This window comes from Micrasema longulum, unplaced genomic scaffold (assembly GCF_059751315.1).
Source record: "Micrasema longulum isolate JH-2025_06_02 unplaced genomic scaffold, ASM5975131v1 h1tg000436l, whole genome shotgun sequence".
In the NCBI taxonomy this organism is placed as follows: domain Eukaryota; kingdom Metazoa; phylum Arthropoda; class Insecta; order Trichoptera; family Brachycentridae; genus Micrasema; species Micrasema longulum.
This window is the reverse complement of record NW_028277636.1, coordinates 267,770-294,713: the sequence shown is the minus strand read 5'-3', so window position 1 is coordinate 294,713 and position 26,944 is coordinate 267,770. Positions and strand designations below refer to the sequence as shown.

The 26,944-nt window shown below is 30.5% G+C and overlaps 1 protein-coding gene across 1 annotated transcript in view; it reads right to left on the bottom strand.

Moving 5' to 3' along the window:
• LOC148281563 (calcitonin receptor-like) overlaps window positions 1–26,944 on the bottom strand; it is a 281,467-nt gene that overhangs the window by 57,455 nt on the left and 197,068 nt on the right. Inside the window, 2 exon segments of the mRNA XM_088226522.1 lie at window positions 5,563–5,736; window positions 25,147–25,364. Of these exon segments, the coding sequence (XP_088082648.1) occupies window positions 5,563–5,736; window positions 25,147–25,364 (392 nt within the window).

The window sequence follows — 26,944 nt, the reverse complement described above, 5'->3', positions numbered from 1 at the left end:
AGGCTTGTCAGCAGGGGGGATAGGGGGGATATGAAGGAGGTAACGAAAAATACGCCACACATCCAGACCAATTGAGAAAAAAATCTTTCTTGGATTTTTTTCTTGCAACTGGCGGGAATCGAACCCGCGACGCCAGTTTCACAGTTGGCCGTCTAACCAGTTGCGGCACGGCGCAATAAATGTTTTATTCATCAATCTACCAGGGTTGCATTTGAAGAGAATGCATTTACAAAAAAATGAAAAGAAATTGTATTTTTGTGTATTAAAAAAGTTTGTTTTTGAATGTTTACAAACAGCAATTGTTTTTTGTGGATCTTAATCAGATTATTTCCCTAAATTCCTAATTATTTCTACATATTTATATCTTTTTACTGGATTTTAGGTAATACTAAAATAATATTAAATTTAATACATTTTCATAAATCGTGTTCCAACATAAGTACACCCCTCTGTTGGCGAAAAAACCGGAGTTTGACGTTTGCAAAAAGAATGCCAAATTTGAAAAAATATTTATTTTTTGTTTTGGAATTCAACCATAAACAAGTACTTAAGTACCTACTTAAATTCAATATTTGAACATTAACAATTTTTAGTTTTGGAATTTAATCACAAACAAGTACGTAGGTACCTACTAATCAATGAAAAGTATTTTTCCAAGCTTATAGCAGGTAAGCCAACGTTCGGGCAGGACTGCGTCTGTCGGGTCCGCTAGTACCTTATAAACATTTTACAGTTAAAACACTATGCAGATTACTTTACGGGCGAGATCATAAAAAAGTAATCGAAAAACAGTCTTTATTGCGCCAGGACCACAAAGCAAAAAGGAAGCAAAACCGCAATAAAACCCTTTTCGCCATAAAATATAAAAAAGGAATTTATGCTTTATGGGAGCATTACATGTCCGTGCCTCCTTCTTTTTTAAAATACTGGGCTTTCAAAAATATTTCGCTCTGTCCGAATGTTTGATAACAAGGAATATAATTTATCTCCTAACGAGTTATCAAGAATTTAAGTTTTTATTATTTATTTATGTTAACAATAAAAAAGCATACGTAATTGTATTGTTGTTCCCTCAAAGCCGAAGTTTGTCTAACCTAACCTAACCTAACCTCACCTAACCTAACCTAACGAGTTATCAAGAATTTAAGTTTTTATTATTTATTTATGTTAACAATAAAAAAGCATACGTAATTGTATTGTTGTTCCCTCAAAGCCGAAGTTTGTCTGCAGGTAACATTAGATTTTTTTTATTTTTATAACAGTTGAAGTAAAAAATGAAGAAAATACTGTATTTAAAATAAAATAAAATCACTTTGTTTTTATGCACCACTTATATTTTTTTATGATTTGACAACCAACTAGTTTCGGCAATACTATGCCTTCTCCAGGGTTAATTGACAACAAAATAAATTATCTTAATTAAATTACAAATTTAAAAGAATCACTATGTAAAGCGCCCTTGAGGTATTTTGTTACGAAAATGGCGCTATATAAGTTATCCATAATAATAATAATAATTACAAACTAACATAACATATATAAATTTTTCACAGTGAAGGTAGAGTGGGCGTGGCTATTAGTATTGCCGAAACTAGTTGGTTGTCAAATTATTAAAAATATAAATGGTACATAAAAACAAAGTGATTTTATTTTATTTTAAATAATAATGTTCCACGAAGTAAGTGCTTCAAACATCAAAAATAAAATACTGTATGAGTGGAGAGCGAATTGGCGATGAACGACAGTTAGTCAAAATTGATGGTATTTGGAAGGGAAAGTGAGGTTACTGACTGCATAATAAATGTAAACAACGAATGTCTCGAACAAATAAAAGACTTTGTGTATCTAAAAAGTGGGAAAAGATGTTGAAAGGAGAGTGAATGCGGGCAACATAATGAACGGCACTCTAAACACAGTAATTGCTAATAAAAATATGTCAATCGAAGATGAACTGGCATCGCACAACGGAGTTTTAGTCCCAACACTTATGCGTGGAAGTGAAACATGAAACTAGCAGATAAAGGATGAAAGCCGTGTGAATACTGTTATGCGATTTCTTAGACGAATGTGTGGGAAATCAATGTATGACGACAGGGTAACGAATGATGAAATTAGGCGAGAGTGTAAATCTGAGTCAAGTATAATTGATAAGATTAAAAAAGGGTTTCTGAGGTGATATGGTCATGTAGAACGAATGGACGATGAAAGAATGTTAAAACAAGTATACATGGTGAAAATGAACGGTAGCGTGAGACGAGAACGACCAAGCGGCCTCCGTGGTGTAGTGGTCAAGACGCTTGACTCACACACGGAAGGTTCCGGGTTCGATTCCCGGCGAGAACACAAAAAATTAAAATTAAAATTGATTTTTATCAAGCTTGGGTGTTCTGTGAGGCCCAATTAAGTGGCGAATTACATCACAGAACACCCAGGATTGAGAAAAATCAAATATAATTTTTTGTGTTCTCTCCGGGAATCGAACCCGGAACCTTACGTGTGTGAGTCAAGCATTTTGACCACTACACCACGGAGGCCGCCAAAATATAAATATATTTATGTATATTTGAATGTACATGTATGTGTATATGTATGTGTATGTATATTTTATTTGTCTGTTCTTTCTTTTAACTTGCAAATTATTATTATGTATTAGAATGTAATTGCCTAGCTTGGAACGGGGTATGTACCCTTGTTAGATGGGGAAAGTTCACAAAAAAATGTTTGTGATGTTTTAATATAGATTAATATAGATTAATATAGATAATTAGATTAGAACAGTTTTTGAATATAATGGAATGCTTTTTATATCCAAGAAATATATTTAAAGCACGTATTTATTTATTTACTTTAACATAAATGGCATAATATACTGCCTATAACATAAATTTAACATAAATATTTAAAAAAAATCAAATGATCATGTATAAATACATAACGAAAAATGATAAAATTGCATAAGTATAACAATAGTAAAAAATATGTAAATACACATAAGCAACCAAAAATATTAATGAAATATACACATAAATATGAAAATATATAATAATATAATAAAATGTTTAAGAATTATATTGCCAGAGAAAAAAAGAAATTAGACTCATTTTATAACTATCAAGTACAGAACGAAATATATCAGCCTTGTCCTCAATACTGATTATTATATTTGTGGAGCCTAGGGATAGGTGAGTGCATGTGATAGTCGGTCCTAGAACTTGCAGAACAAAAATGAGATCTGTGGCGGGTATGTCGACCAGGTACACGGAAACACACCAACTCCAGCAAATCTGGATAGTCAATGTATTAATTCATTTATTAATAAAGTTATATAAGGCCAGTCAGAATTCCTCGCGGGAAAGTTTTAAAAGATTTGCAAAAGATAACAATTATTGATAATTAAATAAAGCAGCTGGAATATAAATTTAAAAATAAATATATTTTCGAAATTGATTTTGACTTTATTTTAATTTAATTTACGTATGTAATATTAAGGTCATAAGCCCTGTTGATCCGTAGACTTCTATATTAACTTCTCCAAAATGTTCTTTATCTGTGTTGTAAAATGTTTTAATATTATATTCTGTATTAATATAATGCCTCAAAGGAGGGGAGCTGTCAAAGTCATAAATACCTAATGTATGACGGTCACCCTACGACCCCGAGACGTTTTTTTCGCATTTCGGCAATTTCATACGTTTTACTCCATTAAGTCTTAAAGCGTGCTTAACTCATGGTCACCTGAATTTACGACGAAAAGCACTTTATTACTATCTCAAAACCCTTTTTTATTCCTGACAGTAAAATTGATTGGATAAATCTAGAAAACGTATCGAAAACTTGAGGACAGGTTGTCTATTTTGGAAGAATTTGTAACAAAGTTCACAAAAAATAAATCGACTGTCTTACAAAATAATGAAAAGAGACATTTACGTGGGCTTTTGTGTTTACACCCATTTAAAAAAATATTTTTTAATGTAAAATAAAGTCACATGTTAACAAAAAGAAATAAATAATAAATCAAAAGTACAAAAACAAAAAACGAAACGGAATACCACACCAAAAAAGAAGCAACTTCTTGTGCTTGCTGTGGGATTACAATATTAATAATTTAAGTACAAAATACACATATGTTTAAAAAATTTTATAAAGATACATAAATATATTTTTTTTAATTAGTGCATACACATATGCATGCACATGAGCATGCGTGCGCACGCATGTATAATTACACACACATATACACGCACACGCACACTCACTCACACGCACATACACATTCATCCACACACATGGTGAAGAAAATTATAAAATAAGGATTTCAAGTTACTTAACAAAAAAACTGTAGAAAAAAACATTGAGAAAAACAAAAAAAACTAATTTCTTTAATTTTGAAATAAAAAACTTAAATAAAATTTAAATGTTAAAAAGCAACATTTAATTTAGGAGGTTGATACACAAATATTTTTACCTTTGGTTTGAATTTTGATTTTTTTTTATTTCGTCGAGTAAATTGTTGTAGAAATTTATTTCCTAATGTACATAACTTTTTTCTAAATGTTAAGTACTAAATTTTGGCATATCAATATAATATTGGCGTCTACGTGAATAACCTAATGTATGGATTTTTTTTATTCTCTTTATAGATTTGTAAAATTGAATTTTTAAAAATATGTTTTGTCAATTGATGGAACATTTAAAATTTGAAATAGTTCTTTTGTTGGAAATATTGATGGTTTTAAAAAAAATAAATCATATTATTCATCTCCTTGCTTGTAACATATTACAACAGAGATGAAGAACATTTAAGAGAAGGTAATATAGAGGTCTAGGCATCTACAGGGCATATGACCTGTCATTGGCTGGTTTAAGTGGCCACTTTAAACACTGTGTAACATTTACCATTCTGCTTATATTTGAACATATATATTCCTTCAATTCTTTCATCTGTTGATATTTGTGAAGTAATATAATATACACAAATATAACACCAGACAACAACAACACTATCATATTGAAAAAGCAAAGACAAACACAGGACAGTCAAAAATACTACATAATGGACTAAAACACTACAACGACCTACCTTACTACTTGAAAACTTTTAATGGAGACAAATTTAAAATCAATCTGAAAAAGCAAATGAAGACTGAACTAACTAGACTAGACGAGACATAAAATGACTAGATAATATTAAATTTCTAATGTAACCCTAACGGGTTTTTTAAAACCGTAAATAAATAAAATAAAAAAATAGAGCTGAAACCTTTATTTATGCGGGTGAGATTCATCTAATTGAATTATTTCACCTACATACTAGGCAACGCCTGAAAATGTTATTTTTTCAATTTCTATACTTCTTCATGGACCAGGTGGATTTATCAACAATATTTTGAGTTTGTCCTAATTTGACTTTTTTTTGCTCGTACTAAACAGTGCCTAGGATACTCAAGACTACTGGTGGATTTTTTAAAGCTAGTTCGCAATACTAACGTAAACGCATTGTGTAGAATCTGTAAATCGCCCTAAGGGTTGCAGAGTAGTTAGCGGTATTCATCAAGCACTCACCTAAAGGCCTGCAGAGCAGTTCTCGAGGGACCCTGGGATCCATGTGCAGGGTTGGCTCTCAGCTTGGTGCAGAGGACCCTGACTATGTTGCAGAGGAATACCAGATTCAGGAAAATGAAGATGGCCACGTATATCACCATGATCATAGTTTGAGGACTCTCGTTCATCCAGCACCTAAGAAAAGAGAAAAAGAAAATCATATACACGTATTACAAAATAAACCGATAGCTTGCATAATCTAATTTAACATGCATTAATATATCTGAGGCTTGATTTTATTATTTTTATTTTATGTAGAATACGTTTTGAAACTATACAAATAACATTTTATTTTATTTGTTGGTTGGGAAAATATTCCATGGGCAATAAACTCGCCAACTTACCGGTGGATTTTTTAAAGTTGGCGTGTTTGCACAGCTTACACATACGCATTGTGTAGTATTTGTGAGTAAGTTCATGGTATAACACCGCACGGCATACGCATTATAAAAATAATATCTGTCTCTCTCACGCACAGATGCGCTTATGAGTGTGACAGAGACAACAAAAGCTTTGTTAGTTGCCAATGATATGGTAATAAAATATACACAGGATGCTTCTGCGTTCGTTTGAATTTCGCTGCAATTCTTATTAGGAAAAATGAAATAATATGTATTCGATGTATTTATATTTTTACTTTTTTTTAAACTTTCTCTTCCTTAATTTCTCCTCCTTTCCTTTTTTCTCTTTTTTCCTTTTTCCCATTGACTAATAGATTTGATTTAAGGTAATTTATAAACAAATACGTTTTTTTCTTTTTTTTGTATATCTTTAGCTTTTTAATCTTTATTATCTATACAATATGTTTTATAACTTGAATTATATATGAAACTTTTATTTCATTGGTTGGTTGGAAGAAATTATCATTTGGCAATAAGCCCGCCAATGTACAAATAACGATATGTACAAAAAGTTAAATTGATAAATCTATATTAATCTATGGATAAAAAACATTGGTTTATAAATATACATTTTTATTATTTCAAATCATGTATACGTCGATTGTCTAGTGCTGGCGCTTTCGCAAAACTTACACAAAATCATTTTTCATGTACAGAATATTGATTGCAAAAACATTGATATTATACACATTAAATGTTTTAAAAAATCTCTTTTCGATTAGAGCAAAAAAAACCATTACTTAAGAAAATGTCATATATTTATTTATTAATTAAAAAAAATGTTTTTTAGTTAATATTTTGTGTTCTTTATAATCATAATTTATGCAGTGTAATTAAAATGTAAAGTACAAATTATATTATAGAAAATATGTATACACACTAATTGATAAACAATAAAGATAGCACATTTGGTTAAAATTAAATTTACTATTTTTTTTAATCAACATCCTGTAGATTTAAAATGCGTTTGTGTGAGTTTTGCGAACGCGCCAGCTTTAGTTAAACAACAACAACAAAATTATAGAAATTGAAAAAAAAAATTCAGGCATCAGATGAATCTCACCCGCATAAATAAAGGTTTCAGCTCTTTAACTTTACAAACATCAACAGATGAAAGAATGGCCTTCCATTTTTATTCCTTAATAAAGATGTTCAAATATGGGCAAAATGGTGAATGTTTCACTGTGGATGTGTAAGTGGCTAATTAAACCAGCCAATGACAGGTCATAAGCCCTGTAGAACTTTTATATTACCTTCTAACTTCTAACTAACTTCTATATTGCCTGAACTTCTACATTACCTTCTCTAAAACGTTCTTCATCTCTGTTGTAATAGGTTGATTTTCAAACACGATTTCTTCGTATTTACTGAGATATCGAGCCAAGCACGTGTTCTGATACTCGGATGACTGTTTTTTTTCATCGCTTCGTATTAAGTATTTACTTATTTATTTATTTTATTTATTTATTATACAACACAAGTGCCTTTTACAATATAAAATATACAAAATAATTAATAAGTTAGAAAAACAAACATTTAAAAACAAAATTAAAACATGGGTATAAAAAGAAAAATAACAAGAAGTATAAATATATACATGTACGTTTGTCAGTACACAAAGTAGCTTTTGTAAATAATTCGTTAATTAACTATAAAACGTCCTAAAATATTTATACAGAGATGATTTGAATTCACAGAGGCTCGAGTTAAAAATGTTGACATGAGAGGTACATTCGTTTCCTAGTCTGTGTATACGCGGTATTGGTGAGTGACAACGATAGTTAGTTTGAGAAAGGTGACAATAATATAGCTTATTTTGTCTAGTTCTACGTATTGATATTTATTTTTATTTATTTTATTTCATTTTATTTTCTTTTATTTAGGAAACATACAGTACAGTTACAAAGTTTTATATTTTACACAGTTAGACTTAAATCTTATGGACCAGCGAAGTTTTGATATTATGAATTAATTATATGTAAGGATATTAATTAAAGTACAAAAAAGAGAAGGAAAAAAAACATAAATTGAAGTTGTTTAAAAATTAAAGTTAAAAAATGAAGAAAATTTGTAAAAGTAATTAAAAGTTAAGAATTAAAATAAAGAATGAAAAACATGCTCAGATGTAAAAATAAAATAAAATAATAATAACATTTTTTTAAAAGATTTCAAAGAAACGATGAGACGAATCCTTAAATAAGAAAATCAATTTAAGTCAATTAAAAAACATCTTCAAAATTATGACACACAGTTAAGCTCGGGTTTCCTAGGACAGCGGTGCCTGTATTTTAACGGCCGTAGTGAACATTAATGCGGTTGACAGCCGTCGTAACGGTGACTAGAGAGTGGTTTCCTATAAAAATGGTGTTGATAACACCGTTTAAAAATAAAACCACTCTCTAGTCACCACTACGACGGCTGTCCATCGCATCACCGTTCACTACGGCCGTTAAGATACGAGCACCGCTGTCCTAGGAAACCCTAGCTTAAGAGCAGCAATATATTGATTTTATATACATATACAATATAAGTAATTAAAAGTAGTTTAAAAGTATAAAAACATGTGGATGCAGTAGAGAAAAAAGAAAGTATAACAGGTACAGGTAATATTTAAAATTTGAAAAAGCAATATAAGGAAAGATTTTAAACTAAAGGTAGTTGATAAAATTTCAGCTAAGCGATTTTCGCAGTAATATAAATTTCAGTAGAAAAATTTGATTAAAATTAACAATATTAATGTATGTAATGTGAAGTGACGTAAGAGAAAAAGGGATCAGCGGGAGTTTAATACAAAAGATTTCAATACACTATTTTGAAATAATTGTAATCCTGTATGATAGATATCTGTATGGTTAAAAAGGCTGTTAAAAGTGGAACACGATCTATGTAAAAACGAATTCTGACATTGATATGAAAAGTTGGGTGATTTCGTAGGGCACGTGATGGACAGTTAATTTGAATTTTATTTAGGAGCTGGGACGAATCAGTAAGACTGTTAATAATTTTGTATAGGAAAGCAAGGTCTATTAATGTTCTCCCCTTTTCAAGGTTAATAAGTTTGTGAAAACGAATAAATATATTAATATTTATTAAATCCGGGAGTTTGCAACAATCGAATTTAGCACTAATGATTTGATACAAAAAATATTAGGTCAGTTATTATCCTGCGATTATAAATTTCAATTGAATCACATAATGCAGAAGTTCATAAATAATATGAATTATTTCTGTTACAAAAAGCGAACTAGCGAATATAACTCAGCGGAAGGGATTCTGTGCCATTTCCACTGCACAGAGACTAAATAATGGCCCTGGGCGGGACGTATTACAATCTCTCAGCCACCTACATACTAAGTAAGGATATTTATGGAATCATAAAATGTTTATGACAATATGCAAAATTACGAACACGTAATGTACTCGTAGGTACTGAAAAGTTCATGGCATAATTTATTTGAAAATTCTAAAATCGTTTTTTCATGTGGACACACCTTTCAAAAACCCTAGACAGAATCAGGGTTTTCGCACAGGAAACCTTAGAACGAAATTCGTTGCAACAGAGAGGGAAAACATATATAGGAAGGGAATAAATAAAATAAAATTAGTAACGAGAAAATGTTTAAAAAGGCTATAAAAAAATGGATAGTGGAGCTAGGTAGAAGTAAAATAGATTGTCTCATTCGCCCATACCAGTATTGAACCAACTGCTCCACAAGTGTATAGCTTATGTTAGGTTTTTGTTATTTTCATTGTGTGTTTTGTAATATAAATAATATAAGATGTACTTAAATACCTTGATTTTAAATTGTCTGAATATAGGTTAATTATCTTCGTTTTTTTAAGTTAGTCTTCTTTGTGTATTCTAACTAACTAACTAACTAACCATTACACCATTTCCCCGGAGGGGTAGGCAGAGAAGATAGAACGCCACACCACTCTGTCCTGGCACACTTCCTTTGCTTCCTTCACATTCATACATCTTCTCATGCATTCTAAAATGTAATTTAAAAAAAGTGTATTGTTAAGTGTCCTCGGCACGGGAAATCCCAGTGAGGTCACATTATTTTTATTATTAATTATAGTTTGTGAGCAAAAAATATAAATAAAAATAAATATTAAAAAAAAATTTAAAAAAAAAAAAAATTACTCGACGTACACGATTCTCCAAAGGCTTTGATCAACATTTTCATCGATTCGGCACACAAAATTTCATTAGCAACACAAAACTTGAGACACGTTCGTTGTGCCAATTTTTTATCCATGGTTAAAATTGCCACACAGCAATTTTTCGACAGGCGAAACAGACGCTGACAGAATACTGAGCATCAGATCGCCGTCAAACTTTGACAGATTGTCAAAAATAGTCCTGTCAATGTTTCAAATATTTATTTAAATTTGTTGCAACGATGAGGAAAAACATTTGTGAGAAGGGAATATAGATGTCTAGGCATTTACAGGGTTTATGACCTGCCATTGCCTGGTTTAAGTGGCCACATTACACACTGTGTAACTTTCACCTGTAAATGTCAAGTTCCATATTCCCTTCTCTAAAATATTCTCCATCTATGTTGCAAAAAACATATTAGTTTATGTATTATGGTTCAAATAACCTTTTACAGTAAAAAGTTTTACAGAAATAATTACAGCAGTAAACAATTCATAGTGTAATATTATTAAAAGTGAAATATAGTTGAATAATTAAAATTAAACAACTATGTGAAAGTAAAATATTTAAAAAAAAACAGCAAAAAAGTAAAAAAGAAACATAACATATCTAAGATGAGAAATAAAATATAACAATTAAAGTGAGAAAATCTTATGTCCTAAATATAAATATAACAATGTAAAGTTGAGAATAATTTGACATAAACATTAAGTGGCTTGTATTGAACTAGGTAATAATAAAAAAAAATGCCATAATAATACTTTATACATGAAAAGTTTTTTGGAGCAATATGAAACCTTAAATGATCTTAATAACACCTTTATTTTATCAGTTGGTTGGAAGAAATTGGAATTTGAAAATAAATCTACAAATGTATAATTTATAAACATAAAGAAATAAATGCAAATGCGTATCCAAGAAAACAAAGTTAAATTAAAAATATATTTTAAATAAATTCATTACTTTTCTAAAAATAAAGAGTGAGATTACATTTTAATGCATTAAGAGAGTTTGTATTGAAAATATAAAATATTTGTTGGAACTTATTTCCATACCTTGTATCCTGGTTATAGATAGATGCATTTCCAAAATAACTTCCCAGGAAAGAAATACAGCTTGTCTACAAACATTTGGACATATTCAAAACACTGTTTATTAACCAAAGAACTAAATACAGTTTTTTATTCCCTTTTTTTATAATGGTCTAATTGAAGAAGTGCGCCTGAAGAATTTTTTTAGATAGCCAATTACCCGTAGCATTGAACTTTTTTATTGTGCGGACAAAACATCACGGTTACTGATTAAATCAGAATCATTCGGAGAATTAGAAGATTACCAATTATCTCTTAATTAATTAGATGATTGCAAATTATTTGTCTACGACGGAAATTGATGTCACTTTAGTGGAAATTAAATTAGGAATACCTAGAAAAGTTAAAGTGAATTTTTAAAAAAGCAACTGGTTAAATAGAGGTTCTCTATTGTTGAAGGCTGTTTGTATTGCAAACACGGTTTTGTTATTTTGGAGGATTTAAGGATATCTATTTTAGTTATGCTTCATCGATCTCATTTAGAGACTGCAAAAATTAAGGTCTTTTAGCAAGGGGGTATTTATGATGCCCTTAAATATACCACGATAGTATATTGCTGTAAAATTAAGAAGAGTCCAGAAACCGCATGCGCACATCAAACAGAAGGCGACTAAACTATTCACAAATGAGTAGGTTTACGTTTTGACCCATTAGTTTCATTGTACACGTCGCTCAGTACGCAAATCCTGATTTGAATTCAACTATGCAGTGTTGTGTCTTTTTAAAGTGTAGAAATACTGCTAGGATCTGAAAGAAACAGGATGGGATCACATTTCATGTGTTATTAGAAAATAAATGTGTAAATGTGTAAATGTGTAAGCGAATGCATAACTTGAAAATTTAATTATTTTTCCATCTGTCAGATCGTCAAAAAAAAAAACGAAATGGACATTTTGTTAGTGTTGCAGAGTAGTCAATTTTTTACGCTACTTTTCTCATCGTATGAGAGAACAAACGAAAATTAGACCTTGGATTAAACAAATCTGTGGTGGACATTTGACCAACATTATCTTTAAAATATCAAATATTATTTAACATGATATAAAAATATTAGTTTTATGTAAAATGAAATTTGTTTTATATTTTAAGTTTAACGTTCATTAATTCAATTATTCTTGTTAAATGAACCTTTACTTATCTACTCTGTTGTGTCAATTAATATTTCCGCTGGCACAATAAAATTTTTGAGAAATTAACCGATTGTTTTTTTTTAAAACCGAACGAGTAGTAAATTGATACGAAAAAAAACATGGAGCCGTTTTCCCGTATGGGTAAGAATAGAGGATAGAACACCATATCTTTCTGCTTTTGCATACAGACCTCGCTTCATCGGAAAGAAAGAAAGCTTCGTCGGCAGTTTGTGACAGAACTACGGGACGTGGACCTGACTTGAGAGGACGCACGCCAGCTGGCAGCCGATAGGGCTGCATGAAGGCTCTTTGTGGACACCATACGCCCTAACCAAAGATAATTATTCTGGGAAACGGTTATTTCAGGGAATATTCGCACTTGAACAAACAGATTATTCGCTCGTCTCACAAAACAGCGTCGATATCAAAATTTATTTCAACCTAAATAAACAAACTAAAATATTCACTCATCGTGTTTACATTCTGCCCGCTTAAAATATTGACTTAGTGATATTTATCTCGCTCGGGAGTGAGATATATTGAGGCGGCGAGTGCGGTAACCACCAAAGGTACGAATTCACCGCTATCAAAATAATCTGTTTTCGTTTCTCCGCTAGCTAAATCCACGTGGATTATCTCATGAACCCCTTTGAAACACGTGCCGCTGAATGACCCGAAACTCGCGAGCGGGAGAAACCCGAATCCTTGAATTTTCAACATTCGAGGAGATAAATATAGCGTAGTAATATAACTTAATCTTCTGATTCGACGGGAGAAAAGAGAAGCGATCTCCGTTTCACTTATTTTTGTAATAATCTTTGAAATATGTACACGTACTGAATTTTTTATCGCTAAAAATATTTTTTTTCAAGAAACGGGAGCCAACCAAACACAGAACGAGAACGTTTTATAATAAAACATTTGAGTTTGTAAGTGAAAATTCTTGATGGAAGTTCATTGTAATTTATTATATAAATAAAAGACGAGTCATACTTTAATCCACAAATTCGGAAAATCCAGTTACCGGTTTTATCGCTTTCGCGACATCTTCGAGACTGGTATCTATATTAAGTTCAATGTATTTATACAAAACAGAGGTAAGGATAGATTATTCAAAATTACATGAAAGTAAATCAATATTTTTATCTTAAGGATCATTATCAATTTTTTTTCAGGTTAACTTATGAGTTGATATAATGCTATTTTAATAAGTTTAAGTATTTTATTTTTAGTTCCCTATCTTTCGTGAGTGTGATTTTTGTCAATTATTATTTTTGAAAACCAAAGGGTAAAAAGGCATTAGTAAAAATATATTACAATAGGTAAAGTAATGGAGAATGCACTTGTCAGTTCATTAAGTAATTCAACGTCGGGTTTATTTTTTAATCTATTCATTTTGAGAATTTCTAGTTTGTCAAGTATTTTTTTTCAGGTTAACTAATGAGTTGATATAATGCTATTTTAATGAGTTTAAGTATTTTATTTTTAATTCCCTCTACTTCGTGAGTGTGATTTTTGTCAATTATGATTTTTGAAAAACAAAGGGTAAAAAGGCATTAGTAAAAATATATTACAATGGGTAAAGTAATGGAGAATGCACGTGTGTTATCAGTTCATTAAGTAATTCTACGTAGGGTTTATTTTTCAATCTATTCATTTTGAGAATTTTTAGTTTGTCAAGTTTATGGCCTTTATCCTTACCTCTGTTTTATATAAATACATTGAGCTCATTAATAACGATACCAGTCTTGAAGATGTTGCGAAAGCGATGAAACCGATCACTGGATTTTCCAAATTTGTGGATTAAGGTATCACCCGTCTTTTGTTTTATAATAAATCAATGATAATATTTCCTTTAGTTCACTTCTGTCTTGTTTTAAAGATTCTACCTATCTCACATCACACTTTCCATCATTAAAAGAACAGCACGACAAAAACACTTAATTTATTAGCTTCAATGTATCAATGCAATATTTAGTAATCACTGTTAAAATAAAATGGGATAGAATTCGTTAGTAGAGTATATCTTGATAAAGAAGCTTGTGTAGTCTAGGAACCGGTTGGCACAAAAAAAAGTTGTTAAAAACGAAGTCGTTTTATATGTTTTTCATTAAAATGAAAAACCACAAAGATAGTGCTTCAAATAAATAAAAAAAACGTAATGTAATATTGACTTTATTCCGTAATTACATATTGAAACATCTTTTAGAGCTTAGTAAGATTCTCAAATTTGTAATAAACTCCGTGTTATATGTAAAGCAAAACTTTTCATTTAAATACACGCAATCTATATAACGAAATTCCTGGAACGTCTTATCTTTATATATATAATTATTATGTACGTGTGATGTCACTGAACTCCTCCTAAACGGCTTAACCAATTTACGTGCAGTTTTCAGCAAAATGTAGATCTTTGTGCTATGCATGTTCATAGATATTACAATTTTGAATCGAATCTTTAAAAAAAAGTAAGAAGCACAAATCTTTTATTAATCGACCTACCAGGGTATTTGACGAGAAGCATATACAAAAAAAAATGAATGAATGTTGCTTTTTTGTGTTTGTTTTTTAATGTTTTCAAACAAAATTCGCCTTTTATGGATCCCAATCAGATTATTTCCTTACATTTCTTAAAATTTCCTCTATTTATTTCTTTTCACTGGATTATTGGTCTTAATAAAATAATATCAGCCGACATTCAATACATTTTTGAAAATCACATCCATGAATAAAGTGCAGCCTTTTTGTTGAGAAGAGCTGAGTTTGACGTTTGGTAAAAGAATTTGATATTTGAAAATATATATAAGTATCTAAACCATAAACAAGTACTTACTGAAATTCAATATTTGTATGTTAATAATTTTTAGTTTTCGAATTCAATAATTAACAAGTACCTAGGTACCTACTTATCAATGTAAAGTCTTATTCCAAGGTAATAAATAGCAGGCCGACCAACGTTCGGAGAGGACATTGTCTGTCGGGTCCACTAATATTTTATAAAATGTTATTAAATAATTATATTTAACCCACTAACCGAATTTTCTAAGTCAACTAACTTCAAGATCATTTCCATCTCTTTGTCAGGTCACTGCTTACACTAACATACAAATTCCTCCGTACAAAAATGTAAAACTAACGTGCTGATAAGACACACGCTATTACTTGCTAACACTAACGTGCAGGTGTATTTTTAATTTCAATGGTTGACAGCGTCGTATAATTACATAAAATAAAATATTTTATGACGTAAATTCATGCTTCCAGTAAAACTCACTTTAAACGTTTTTGCGCAACGAAAGGAAGGAAAATAAATAACACGCGTTTTTCGGTTAGCCGTACATATTACATTTTCCAAAACACATTAATTAGCAGAAAATTCTGGACAGTAAAGCCGTTATCAAATCGTGAAGTCGGCTGCTTTATAAAGTGGATTTAAGCGCACAGCGGGATGGTTAAAAAATCGAAGAGAATTTTTTTTTTACATTTTCATAACATTTTTAAGATTTCGTAATGGATATTGGTATCAATAATGTCTTGAGTATGCCGAAATGTTTGTAGACTTGCTGGGTTTCCTTGATTTATTTATTTTATTATCATATTCCATGCATAAAGTTATAGATGTATACAGAGTTGCTTTGACTATTTAACTGGGGTTATTTACCCCGTTCTAAGCTAGTAAAAAAAAATTATAAAAAACCGTAATTAATTACAAAAACAATAAATAAAGTTGAAAAACGTTGTGGAAAACAAAGTAAAATACATGGTTAAAAACATAGTAAAAAATGTAATTAAAACATAGTAAAAAACATCTTCAAAAAAACTTAGTTAAATACGTAGTAAAAGATAAATACATAGTAAAAGACATAATAAAAACATATTTAAAACCGTATTAAAAACAAAAAAAGTTAAACACATAGTAAATTAATATATTTGTACAGCAAAAAACATTGTAAGATAAGATGTCATAATAAAAAAAGATGTCATAAAAAAAAATAAAGTATCGTCAAAAAAACATATTTTTAACAGAGTAAAAAGTAATGAGTATTTAAATTTATTTCAACAGAGAGAAAAAACGTTTTTGAGAAGGGAATATGGAAGTCTAGGCATTTACAGGGCTTATGACCTGTCATTGGCTGGTTTAAGTGGCCATTTTACACACTGTGTAACATTCACCATTCTGCCCATGTTTGTACATCCACATTTCCTCAACTCTTCCATCTGTTGACTTTTGTGAAGTAAAAGTGTTGAAACCTTTATCACGTGGGTGAGATTCATCCGGCTGAACCAAATCACCTACTAGGCAACGCCTGAAAACAATTTTTCAATTTGTATACTTCTTATTTTACCAGGTAGTGATTCAACAATGTTTGAGTATGTCCAAATGCTTGCAGACTGGCTGGATTTCTCCCTAGGGAGTTGCTCATATTTAAATTTATTTCAACAGAGAAAGAAAACATTTTTGAGAAGGGAATATGGAAGTTTAGGTATTTACAGTGAGTATCTTCAAAAATTCAAATAATAAAAAAATATATATATTTACAATTCAAATCAGAAAATGTCTTGGCAATCTAGTAGCCACCATCAACTTCTTAGATTCTGTGCGCCCAATTTCACTTAGTCAGTAACTTCTTTAAGTGGCCACTTTACACATTGTGTAACATTCACCATTCTGCCCATTTATAAACATCGACATTTCCTCAGCTCTTCCATCTGTTGAATTTTGTGAATAAGAGATCAGAAACCTGTATTGATGTGGCTGATGTGGGTGAGATTCATCTGACTGAATTACAACACATAATAGGTAACTCCAGAAAATAACTTTTCAATTTTGTTGCAACAAATTAAGATCTTAATAACTCCCTAGGGAAATAATCCGCCCTGTCTAGAGACTTTAAAGCATATTTAAAACATTGTTGGCTTCATAAGTTTGCTTTTTAGTATGCAAAATAGCACACTGTGCAGCGTTTAGTAAGCGGGTAATAATTTATTTAAATTCCTCTCAAATTTAACTTTGTTTGCGGGGTCTAAATGATATTTCCCGCGTTTCAATGAACGATTGAACAAAAAAAAATGAATCACGCATTAACGTTTCATCGCTTCAGTTAGTTTTTGTCCGACAGACCAAAACAAAAATCAGCAGAAATATATTTTTTTTTTTAAAGAAATAGGCGGGTCGGAACATCTAAATCAGGCCAAACAGGGTTCGGCATTTCCACTCCAATAGATAGTAAATATTTGTGTTTCTAAATAAAATAAATTCTTCTCGGTATTCCATTAAATAAAACATCTGATTATGAAAATCAATTGCCGTTAAATCCTTTAATTACCTGAGAAAAAAATCGGGAATTTTATGAAAAACACTGGAATAGCATTGCCGCGTATCGAATGTTGCGAGTTAATTAGGTACATAACAATGATCAAAAATATTTCAAAACAGTAAATAAACATCAGAAAACACGATTGAGTCAACAGAAATAATTTGTATTTTTTTGCAATGCGTTATCAAACATTCGTTGTTTTTTTAAATATTTTTTCTCATACAAATTAATATTGGAAGAAAATTTGTTTATTCGTTGCCTCGGCGACAAATTTTTATTCAGTTCGAATTAGTTTCAAGTTGACTTTGAAGGTGTACGGTCGCGTTTTTTTACTTCGAAAATTTTACGATCTGTAATCATGTACATAGACAACCGTTGCAGTGGTGACATACCATTGGTGACACAAAAGTAAGTATAATTTACATTATAATGACTGTATGCTAAAAATATTACGGGGTTTTATGTCATTTTAAAACTAACCTATTTAACTGCAACTAGATAACTTTTTAAACAAACTAAGCAATTAAATATAACTGAACTCTTTTAACTAGAATCATTAAAATTTATCCATAAATTAGCCACTAATGTAATTGTAGACGAAGAACTAAAACTAGTAAAAAATTGTAGTCAACATTGACATAATACGAGAATATCAGACAAATACCATATTCAACTTTCTAAAACAAGACAAAGACAATCAAGATTAATGAAACAAGGACTGAAATTATACAATAAACTACCAGACAAAACTAAACAAAAGACTCAGACAAACTTTTCAAAAGATGTAAAAAATATTATTTTGAACAACAGAGTATAAATGAAAAATGTATATATTTTTTTTATGTAAAATGAATGTAATAATCCGTATATATATATAAATTTTCAAATAAAAAAAAAATATAAAAAACTTGGTGGACGCGACTTTTTTGATAAAATGAAGACAGGCGTCATTTTTAAGATTTTTTTATTTTAAATCTGATGTTTTTTTTTAAATCCAAGATGGCTGACTCGACTTTTTCGAGAAAATGAAAATGGGCATCCTAGTCAGGTGTATAAGGGGATTCACAAAACGTCTGGTTTTATTTCGAATAGATTTATTGATTCAGTTCGGTCATTACACACAGTACAGGCACTAGGAAATTTGTGGAGTAGTGAGCTAATAGCTAGAAAAGACAATTGTTCTAATGTATGAAGGTCCGTAAGATATCCTATCTGGATCACATCCTGCATAGAGACAAGTAGTATGTTATCCTACAACTTATACTAATGGACACGATTGAGGAACAACGTGGATCTGGCAGTAGGTAAACACCTTGGCTGTGCAACATTAGAGACCAGACCGGAAAGAGGTGCGCGGAGTTGTTCCGGGCAGCACAAGACAGAGAGGCTTTTTTAGAAGTGATCGCCATCGTCGGAGATTCGAGATAAGGCTCAAAAAGAAAAAGAAGAATCGTATTTACAAATATAAGTTATAGAAGAAATATAAGATGTTTACGACACTAGGCAAAGGCAAATGACAATACTTCTGCTCCCACAGAAAAAAACAAATTACGGACAAAGGTATTATACTTTTCTGGCCCCTAAGCTAGACAACTTTTTAAGCAAGGACATATTGCTGAACAAAATGAATATCAACATTTTCAAAGCTAGAGTCCATAAATGGATTGCTAAAAAGACTAGACAGGAAGCTGAGGAATATGTTTCACATATAAGAATATAATTTTAGTTTCTTGAAAATCCTTTTTCGTTTTATTGATACAGGTATGTTTTAATTTCTTATTTTTAAAAATTTCTTTTGAGTTTTTACACAATAGATGAGAAATTATGTACAATCATGTATAAAATAAATAATACACTGACACTCCGGAACGTACCTGTGGGCCAGTGGAGTGGCTACATCCATAAATAAAAATAAAAATAAAAATATATTGAATGTACCGTACCTATTGTATAAATATTTATGTTTACTAAGTATTTGTATTTTATATTGGATTAAATTAATAAATAAATATACTACATCATAATATAAAACCACCTAAACATTAAATATTAATTTTATATCAATATAAAGTAAAATAAATCTATTGTTTCTTAAAATGTCTTTAATATTTTAATTTTAACATTCTTCTTTACAGTTTAATTGTTTAACTTTCATTTATTTAATATTTATGAACTACTCGTACTGATTTCTTTATTCCGCATAAATAAAGTTTTCAGCTCTTTAACTTCACTAACATCAACAGATGAAAGAATTGAAGGAATATAGATGTTCCAATATGGGCAGAATGGTGAATGTTACACAGTGTGTAAAGTGGCCACTTAAACCAGCCATTGACAGGTCATAAGCCCTGTAGATGCCTAGATTTCTATATTACATTCTCTTAAATGTCCTTCATCTCTGTTGTAATATGTTAATATAAACAGCTCCCCAGAGAGTTGAATCCAGTCCTTGTCTACAAAAATTTGGACAAACTCAAAATATTGTTAATTCGTTAATCATTACTATAGAACAAGAAATATTCCTAAATAGATGATTTGAATTCACAGAGACTCGAGTTAAAAAGGTCAATATGAGAGGTACATTTATTTCCTAGTCTGTGTTTACGCGGTATTGGTGAGTGACAAAGATAATTGGTTTGACAATGGTAACAATAATATCGAGTATTTTGTCTAGTTCTACGTATTGGTATATTCATATTGATTAAATCCAGGAGTTCGCAAAATCGAATTTAGAATAAATGATTTTAATTAAAAATATGAGGTCAGTTAATGTCCTGCAATTCTCCAGAGTAGGTAAATTTAAAAATTGTTAATTTGTTCTGTAAGAATATGCAGTTTGAAATTAATGAATCTCAATTTTTTTTGTTGGACTCTTTCAACATTGTTTATGTGAATTTTGTAAAAAGGGGACCATATAGAAGAGTTGTACTCTAATTGGATACATACAAGAGTTTCACTATCTAGAAGTTTCGGAAAGGTTCATTTTAGCAAGGTGTTTGTTCAATATGTAGTGCCCGGTAAGGGCTCTAGTGATAACCTACACTTAATTGATCAATTAATATATGTATGTAATATGCTTAAAGTCATTTTTTTATGCTCATCTTAATGCTTGGCAATCGCGATGAGAATCTTACCCTTCAGGGAGGGTTACCTTTCTTTTTTTCTTAGAATCTTCTTGGGTTATCCCCGATCACTGGACTACGCAGTTTTTATCAGGTCTTGGTAAATTCAATAAAAAAATATTTGTTTTTAATATTGTCGACTCCCCTTCGTGCTGCTGCGGATATCCTAACCAATCTTCTGAACACATCCTGTGCTAAGGCTACCAGATTTCAGAGAGCTCCTTCGGGCAGTTTTTCTCGTTTGACAACGAGAAAATTTTCCGTGTATTGGGCACCGCCAAGGAGACTTAAGTTCTCAGTGCGGTGTGCGGTACGTGGTGGGCAAGCTGTATGTAATATGTCCTATGAATTACTTAAATTGTATTTTATTTAGGAACATAGGATTCATTTTATTGAAGTGTATTAAATATAATGTAGTAAGCGAATATTTATCGAGAGAGTTTCAGACGATGACAAGAATATTATTGTGTGAATAAAAAAGAAATCCGAATTCAAATAATGGGACACTTCTGTCGAAAGATTGATTTGAATAATATAAAAAGGATCATTATGTCTTGTAACGGATTTATTATGTATATTTTAAAGCGGAATCTTACGCTGAAAGCGTTCGTATTATTAAATATTGCATAAATTTCCATGTTGGAACGAGCTGAGCGTTGAGCCATGTAAGAATGAGACAAACCTAACCAGAAGACACTCCATTTTTACGTTAATAGGAAACACGGTCTGATTCTTCCATATCTCTCTTAAAAGACTGTGGTAAATAATTCCTTTGTGCGCGGTGATGTAACAACATGTTACACACAAACAAAAGACAGAATATTCTAAAGTTCAGACATTTGAAAAAAAAAACATGAAGACATACTGCTTAATGTCTTTTCCATAATTTATAAAAATAAACGTTTAATTCAGCCCTTTTAGTTAGAGAGGCAGTCTTTATATTAACAGGACTTATGACCTGTCAAAATGGCCACTCCAACCAGCCAATGATAGGTCATAAGCCTTCTAAATGTCTAGACTCCCATATCGCTTCTCAAAAATATTTTACCTCTATGTTAAAAAATTTAAATACGAACAACTACCTACGGAGGAAATCCAGCCAGTCTGCAAGCGTTTGGATATACTCAAAACATTGTTGAAATAAATTAAAACTCATAAATATGCGCGCCGTTCATCTTACATACGTGCCTCACCTATCACTGTCAATAACCGACTCAATATGTTTCACACTAACACCGGCTATAGAACAGCGTTTCTCTCTTCCTTGATAACAACTCATAAGAGTTCTATCTTTGTGCTCTCTTATGTACAGATGTATTGCTGTTATAGCGTCATATTTAATCTTCAAGTAGCAAGGGTATTTTTTTTTGTATTTTAGTTTTACAAATTTGGCTTTCCGAATCCGGTGTGAAAATGCCAATTTGAAGATAACAAAAAGTACAACTTTGTCAAATTAGATATATCGAGTCCTATATTGTATGTAGACTTGTGTGACATCACAGCCACACAAGAATTATACAAACGTATTTACCCTGGATTATGCCACTAGAGAAATTGAATGTAGTAATGCAGAAAGTAGCCAGCCATAAAAATGTGAAACTGAGATAATAGCACTTATGTGAAAAGAGTTAATAATCATATCTAAACGACAGTTTTTATAAAGTTAATATTTGAAGCACTAACTTTGTGGTTATTTTATATTGTTTTTACTTTGACAAATGAAAAAATATACATACATTCGGTTTTTTAGAACACAAAAATAACAGGGAAAAGGTCGTCAATTTTTTAAAAGTTCGAGATTAGCAAATAGCTAAAATTGTAATTTTTATCAGATATTTTTATGTTTTTTCATTATGTATTTTCGTATTGACTTTTATTTTATTTATTAATTTTAGTAGGTACTCACTCTAATTTGGCATATAATTCATTACTACTATTCCTTGCTTTAGTATGGAGTGAGTTTCTAGAAACCACATCTCAATTATCATTTCAATTATGTTTTCATATATATATATATATATATATTCTTGTCCTATTAATTTTAATGATACTATTATTTTGTTTTTTTTTTCTATTATTTTGTTGATTTCGATGATACTTTTATTATTTTTAATTTAACTTTTATTATTTTTAATTCATACTATTATTTTGTATATTTGATTATGTTTAAATCTAAATTTGTAAAGTGTATATATTTTTTTTTTACATTGTATTCTTTGGAATTTTATTACTTATTACTTATACCTGGTTTTTTTGAATTGTTATTCTATTGCATCACATGTCATTATTGTTTAATCTAATTATTTTTACCGTGTATTTTTTATTGTTAATTGTTATGGCTTGACACGGGCAAATCATAAAAAGCCTTAATACGTTCATTAATATCTAAACGAGTATAATTTTAAATGAATTGATACATAAATAAAATTACGTATTTGACCAGTTTTAATGATATTTAAAGTCTGGCTGACTACACAATTTAAGATATGCATTTCGTAGAAAACAGCCTGGCCTTGTAACACTCTGATGTATGTTGTGTTGTTATGTGTTTTTATTTTATTTTTTATTTTCTTTTATTCAGGAAACATACAGTACAGTTACAAAGTTAGTGAAAAAAATGTATTTTAAGGTTTGTAGTTTGTAGTGAGTATTTACAAATGGAAATAATATTAAAAATGAAGAAAATTTGTAAGAGTAATTAAAAATTAAGAATGGAAATAAAAAATGAAAAACATGCTCAGATGTAAAAATAAAATAAAATAGTAATAACATTTTTTTAAAAAAAGCAAAAACATAAACACATATTTATTTTAAGGGATTCAAAGAAACGACGAATCTTTAAGTGAAATATAAGACAGTAAATTTAAATTAAGGTCAATTTAAAAAACATCTTCAAAATTAATGACACATTATAGTAAGAGCAGCAATATATTGATTTTATTAACATATATAATATAAGTAATTAAAAGTAGTTTAAAAGTATAAAAAGATGCCAATGGCAGCAGAGAAAAAAGAAAAAATAAAGAAGGAATAACAAGTATAGCAAGTAATCTTTAAAATTTGAAAATTGAAGTGTTATACATATTATTTTATTCAACAATGTTTTAAGTACCTCCAAATGTTTGCAGACAGGCTGGATTTCCTTCTTAGGGAGTTATTCCGATCTAAATTTGTTGCAGCAGATAGGAAAAACATGTTTGAGAACGATAATTTAAATCTTTTAACTGGTAAAAGATGAAGTATAAAAATTGGAAAATTGTTTTCAGGCGTTACCTAGTAGGTAAATTGGTGCAGCCGGATGAATCTCACCCACATGATAGAGGTTTCAGCTCTTTTACTTTACAAAACGTCACTTAAGTTCATTTTTGTCTAACATACAATTTTCAACAAAATTGAGTCAAGTGTACAGAACTTCTGAAAAGTCTTTATTTATAAAATAAAAAAATAAAAAATGTTTTGAAACTGTTTAAGGGGTTTTTTAACGAAATTGGTTTAAGTTCTGGTTTATGCCTATTTCGTAAATTAAAAAAAAATGAGTTCTCTTTATGCAGATTTGTGCTTTAGTCTGTTGGACAAAGACAAACTGAAATTTCGAAAAGTCAGCAGATGGAAGAGTTGAGGAAATGTGGATGTTTAAATAAAGGTAGAATGGTCAATGTTACACAGTGTGTGAAGTGGCCACTCAAACCAAACAATGACAGGTCAAAAGCTCTGAAAATGCCAAGACTTCTATATTCCTCTCTTAAAAAGTTTTACTGTACAACATTTTGACCAATCACTCCTTTTGACCAGTCTGTTCAGGAAAATATTGCTCTTAGCTATAAGTCCGCCAAAGTACTTATTCATTGTACTTGAAGTTTAAAAAAAAAAAAACCATCTCTGTAGCAGCAAATTTAGACTTTGAGCTTATTTTTAACTTCTATTACAGAACTTACTTTAGTATCTAGCTTCTACAACTTATTATTTTTTTAAACTCACTATACACACTAGGTATGTTTTATTTCTTTATATTCTATTTTTTGAAATTTATGTTGTAAATATACTCATCTTCTTTTTTATACCAATTTTACTTCTAAACACTGTTCTATCTTTTATCGCTGAATATTGTGTTTTTTTAAATTTTATGTTGTTTATATACTCATGTTTTATCCAACTTCTATGTATGTAAAAGCCTTGGGCGCAAAAATAATAAAATAAATAAATAAAAAAAGTTTAGGCTTCGGTTTCCGACGAAACTAGAGCCGAAGCCAAAATTCGGTTAGAAATGTTGTTTCGGTCGGTCACCAGCCCGGGGATGCTAGAGGATGAGGCGACTTACTCCTTGGTGTGCTCGCTGGTCGCCCTCGCCGTGGTGTAGGCCACCACGGCCACGGCGGGCATGGCCCAGCCCAGCAGCATGAGGCCGCGGAGCAGGCGCTGCTCGACCACGAAGGCGGCCACCAGCACGGTGTGCAGGTACAGCCCCTCGCACAGCATCCAGGAGTAGTTGGTCAGGAGGACGTATTGGATGATCACGTGGAGCGATTGACACCACAACTGGAAACAACAATTGTTTCCTGTGAGTATTTATGTGTGAGGTTGCAGTAGGGTAAAACGCACGAAAAATGAGGAAATCATACGATTTAGCCATTTTAAAACGAGTTTTTAAAAAAATGCGCAATAACAAAAAAAAAAAAACATGAATTAGATAAAAACAATAATTTTTAAAACTATTTCTATTAAAATTATGCTTAAAAGTTTTTATATAACTAAAATAGAATTCGACTGGCAGATTACGCCATTTCAAATTTAGACTAAACTTTGGTATCTCGATTGTCATGTGAAGACTAAGTTGTGAATAAAATTAAGATTAAGAGTTTGAAAAAAATTTGGTTCAAACTAAAAGATAAAATTAAAAGTCAAAATTAAAAGGTCAAAGTTAGGCAGGAGATAAATATTATAACTCGATTGACATGAAATTTATGTACTGGATCTCTCCATAAGAGAATAGTACTCACTTGGAGTATAGATCCTATCTTGACGACGGATTAAGCGTTTTTTGATTAATGTGCTCTAACCCTTTCATTTTACAGTTTTTGCAATGTTTTTTTTATAGTTCTGAGTATTTAACACTTTTACATGTTTGAGAGGAGCACCGACATTCTCTTCCGAATCAGACATTTTGACAATTATGTATAGTTTGTTCGAAAACAACGCAATTGCTGCATTGGTGTTGTTTTCGAACTGACTAAAAAAATTTAGGATACATACAATTGTGCTTTTTTCGAAGAGAATTTTATATCTACCCATACTGAATAATAATCCGCAAAAAAGTCATTTTCACATTTTATGTCGATTGTGATGTTTTCGAAATGACCAGTTTAATAGTCGAATTGTGGTCATGTGGCTAGTGTCTCGGACTCACAGATCAAAAATCTGTGGTTTGAATTCCACTCTACCCCAACTTCATTCCCATTTTCTAATAGTGAGTTATTTACAACTCGTTGAAAATGTCCCTCGAATTTAAATATTTGAGTAAATCATAAGAACGCAAATATCTTTTTTTTAAATATCAAAAAATAATAATAAAACGTAGATATTAAAAAAATGTTATTAAAGATTGATTATGAGCAAAGAAGCGGATGATAAAAGGACTTCCAGTGTATAAATACTTTTAATTTATTTTTCCTTTTTTATAAATTCGCAGTATTACTTTTAACATCCTTACTACTTTTAGTTTTTAAAAAAAAATAAAAAAATCCTGTTTTTTTATTTGTATTAGAAACTCGCCGATAAATATTTATTTGTTATGAGTTTAGCGCGATATGGATATTGTTAATATTTGTATAAATTTGAATTTAAAAAAATAAAACTGTGGTGGTATTTTTACACACCATTCTGCTTATATTTGACCATCCATTTTCCTTCAATTCTTCCAACTGTTGATATTTGAGAAGTTAAAGAGCAGAAACCTTTATTGATGTGTTTGATATTCATCTGATTGAATTATTTCACCCACATACTAGGCAACGCCTGAAAACATTTTGTAATTTTTATACATCATTGTTTTGAGTTTGTTCAAAGTTTTGTAGATAAGAACTGGATTCAAGCCTCTAGAGAGCTGTTGATATTAACAT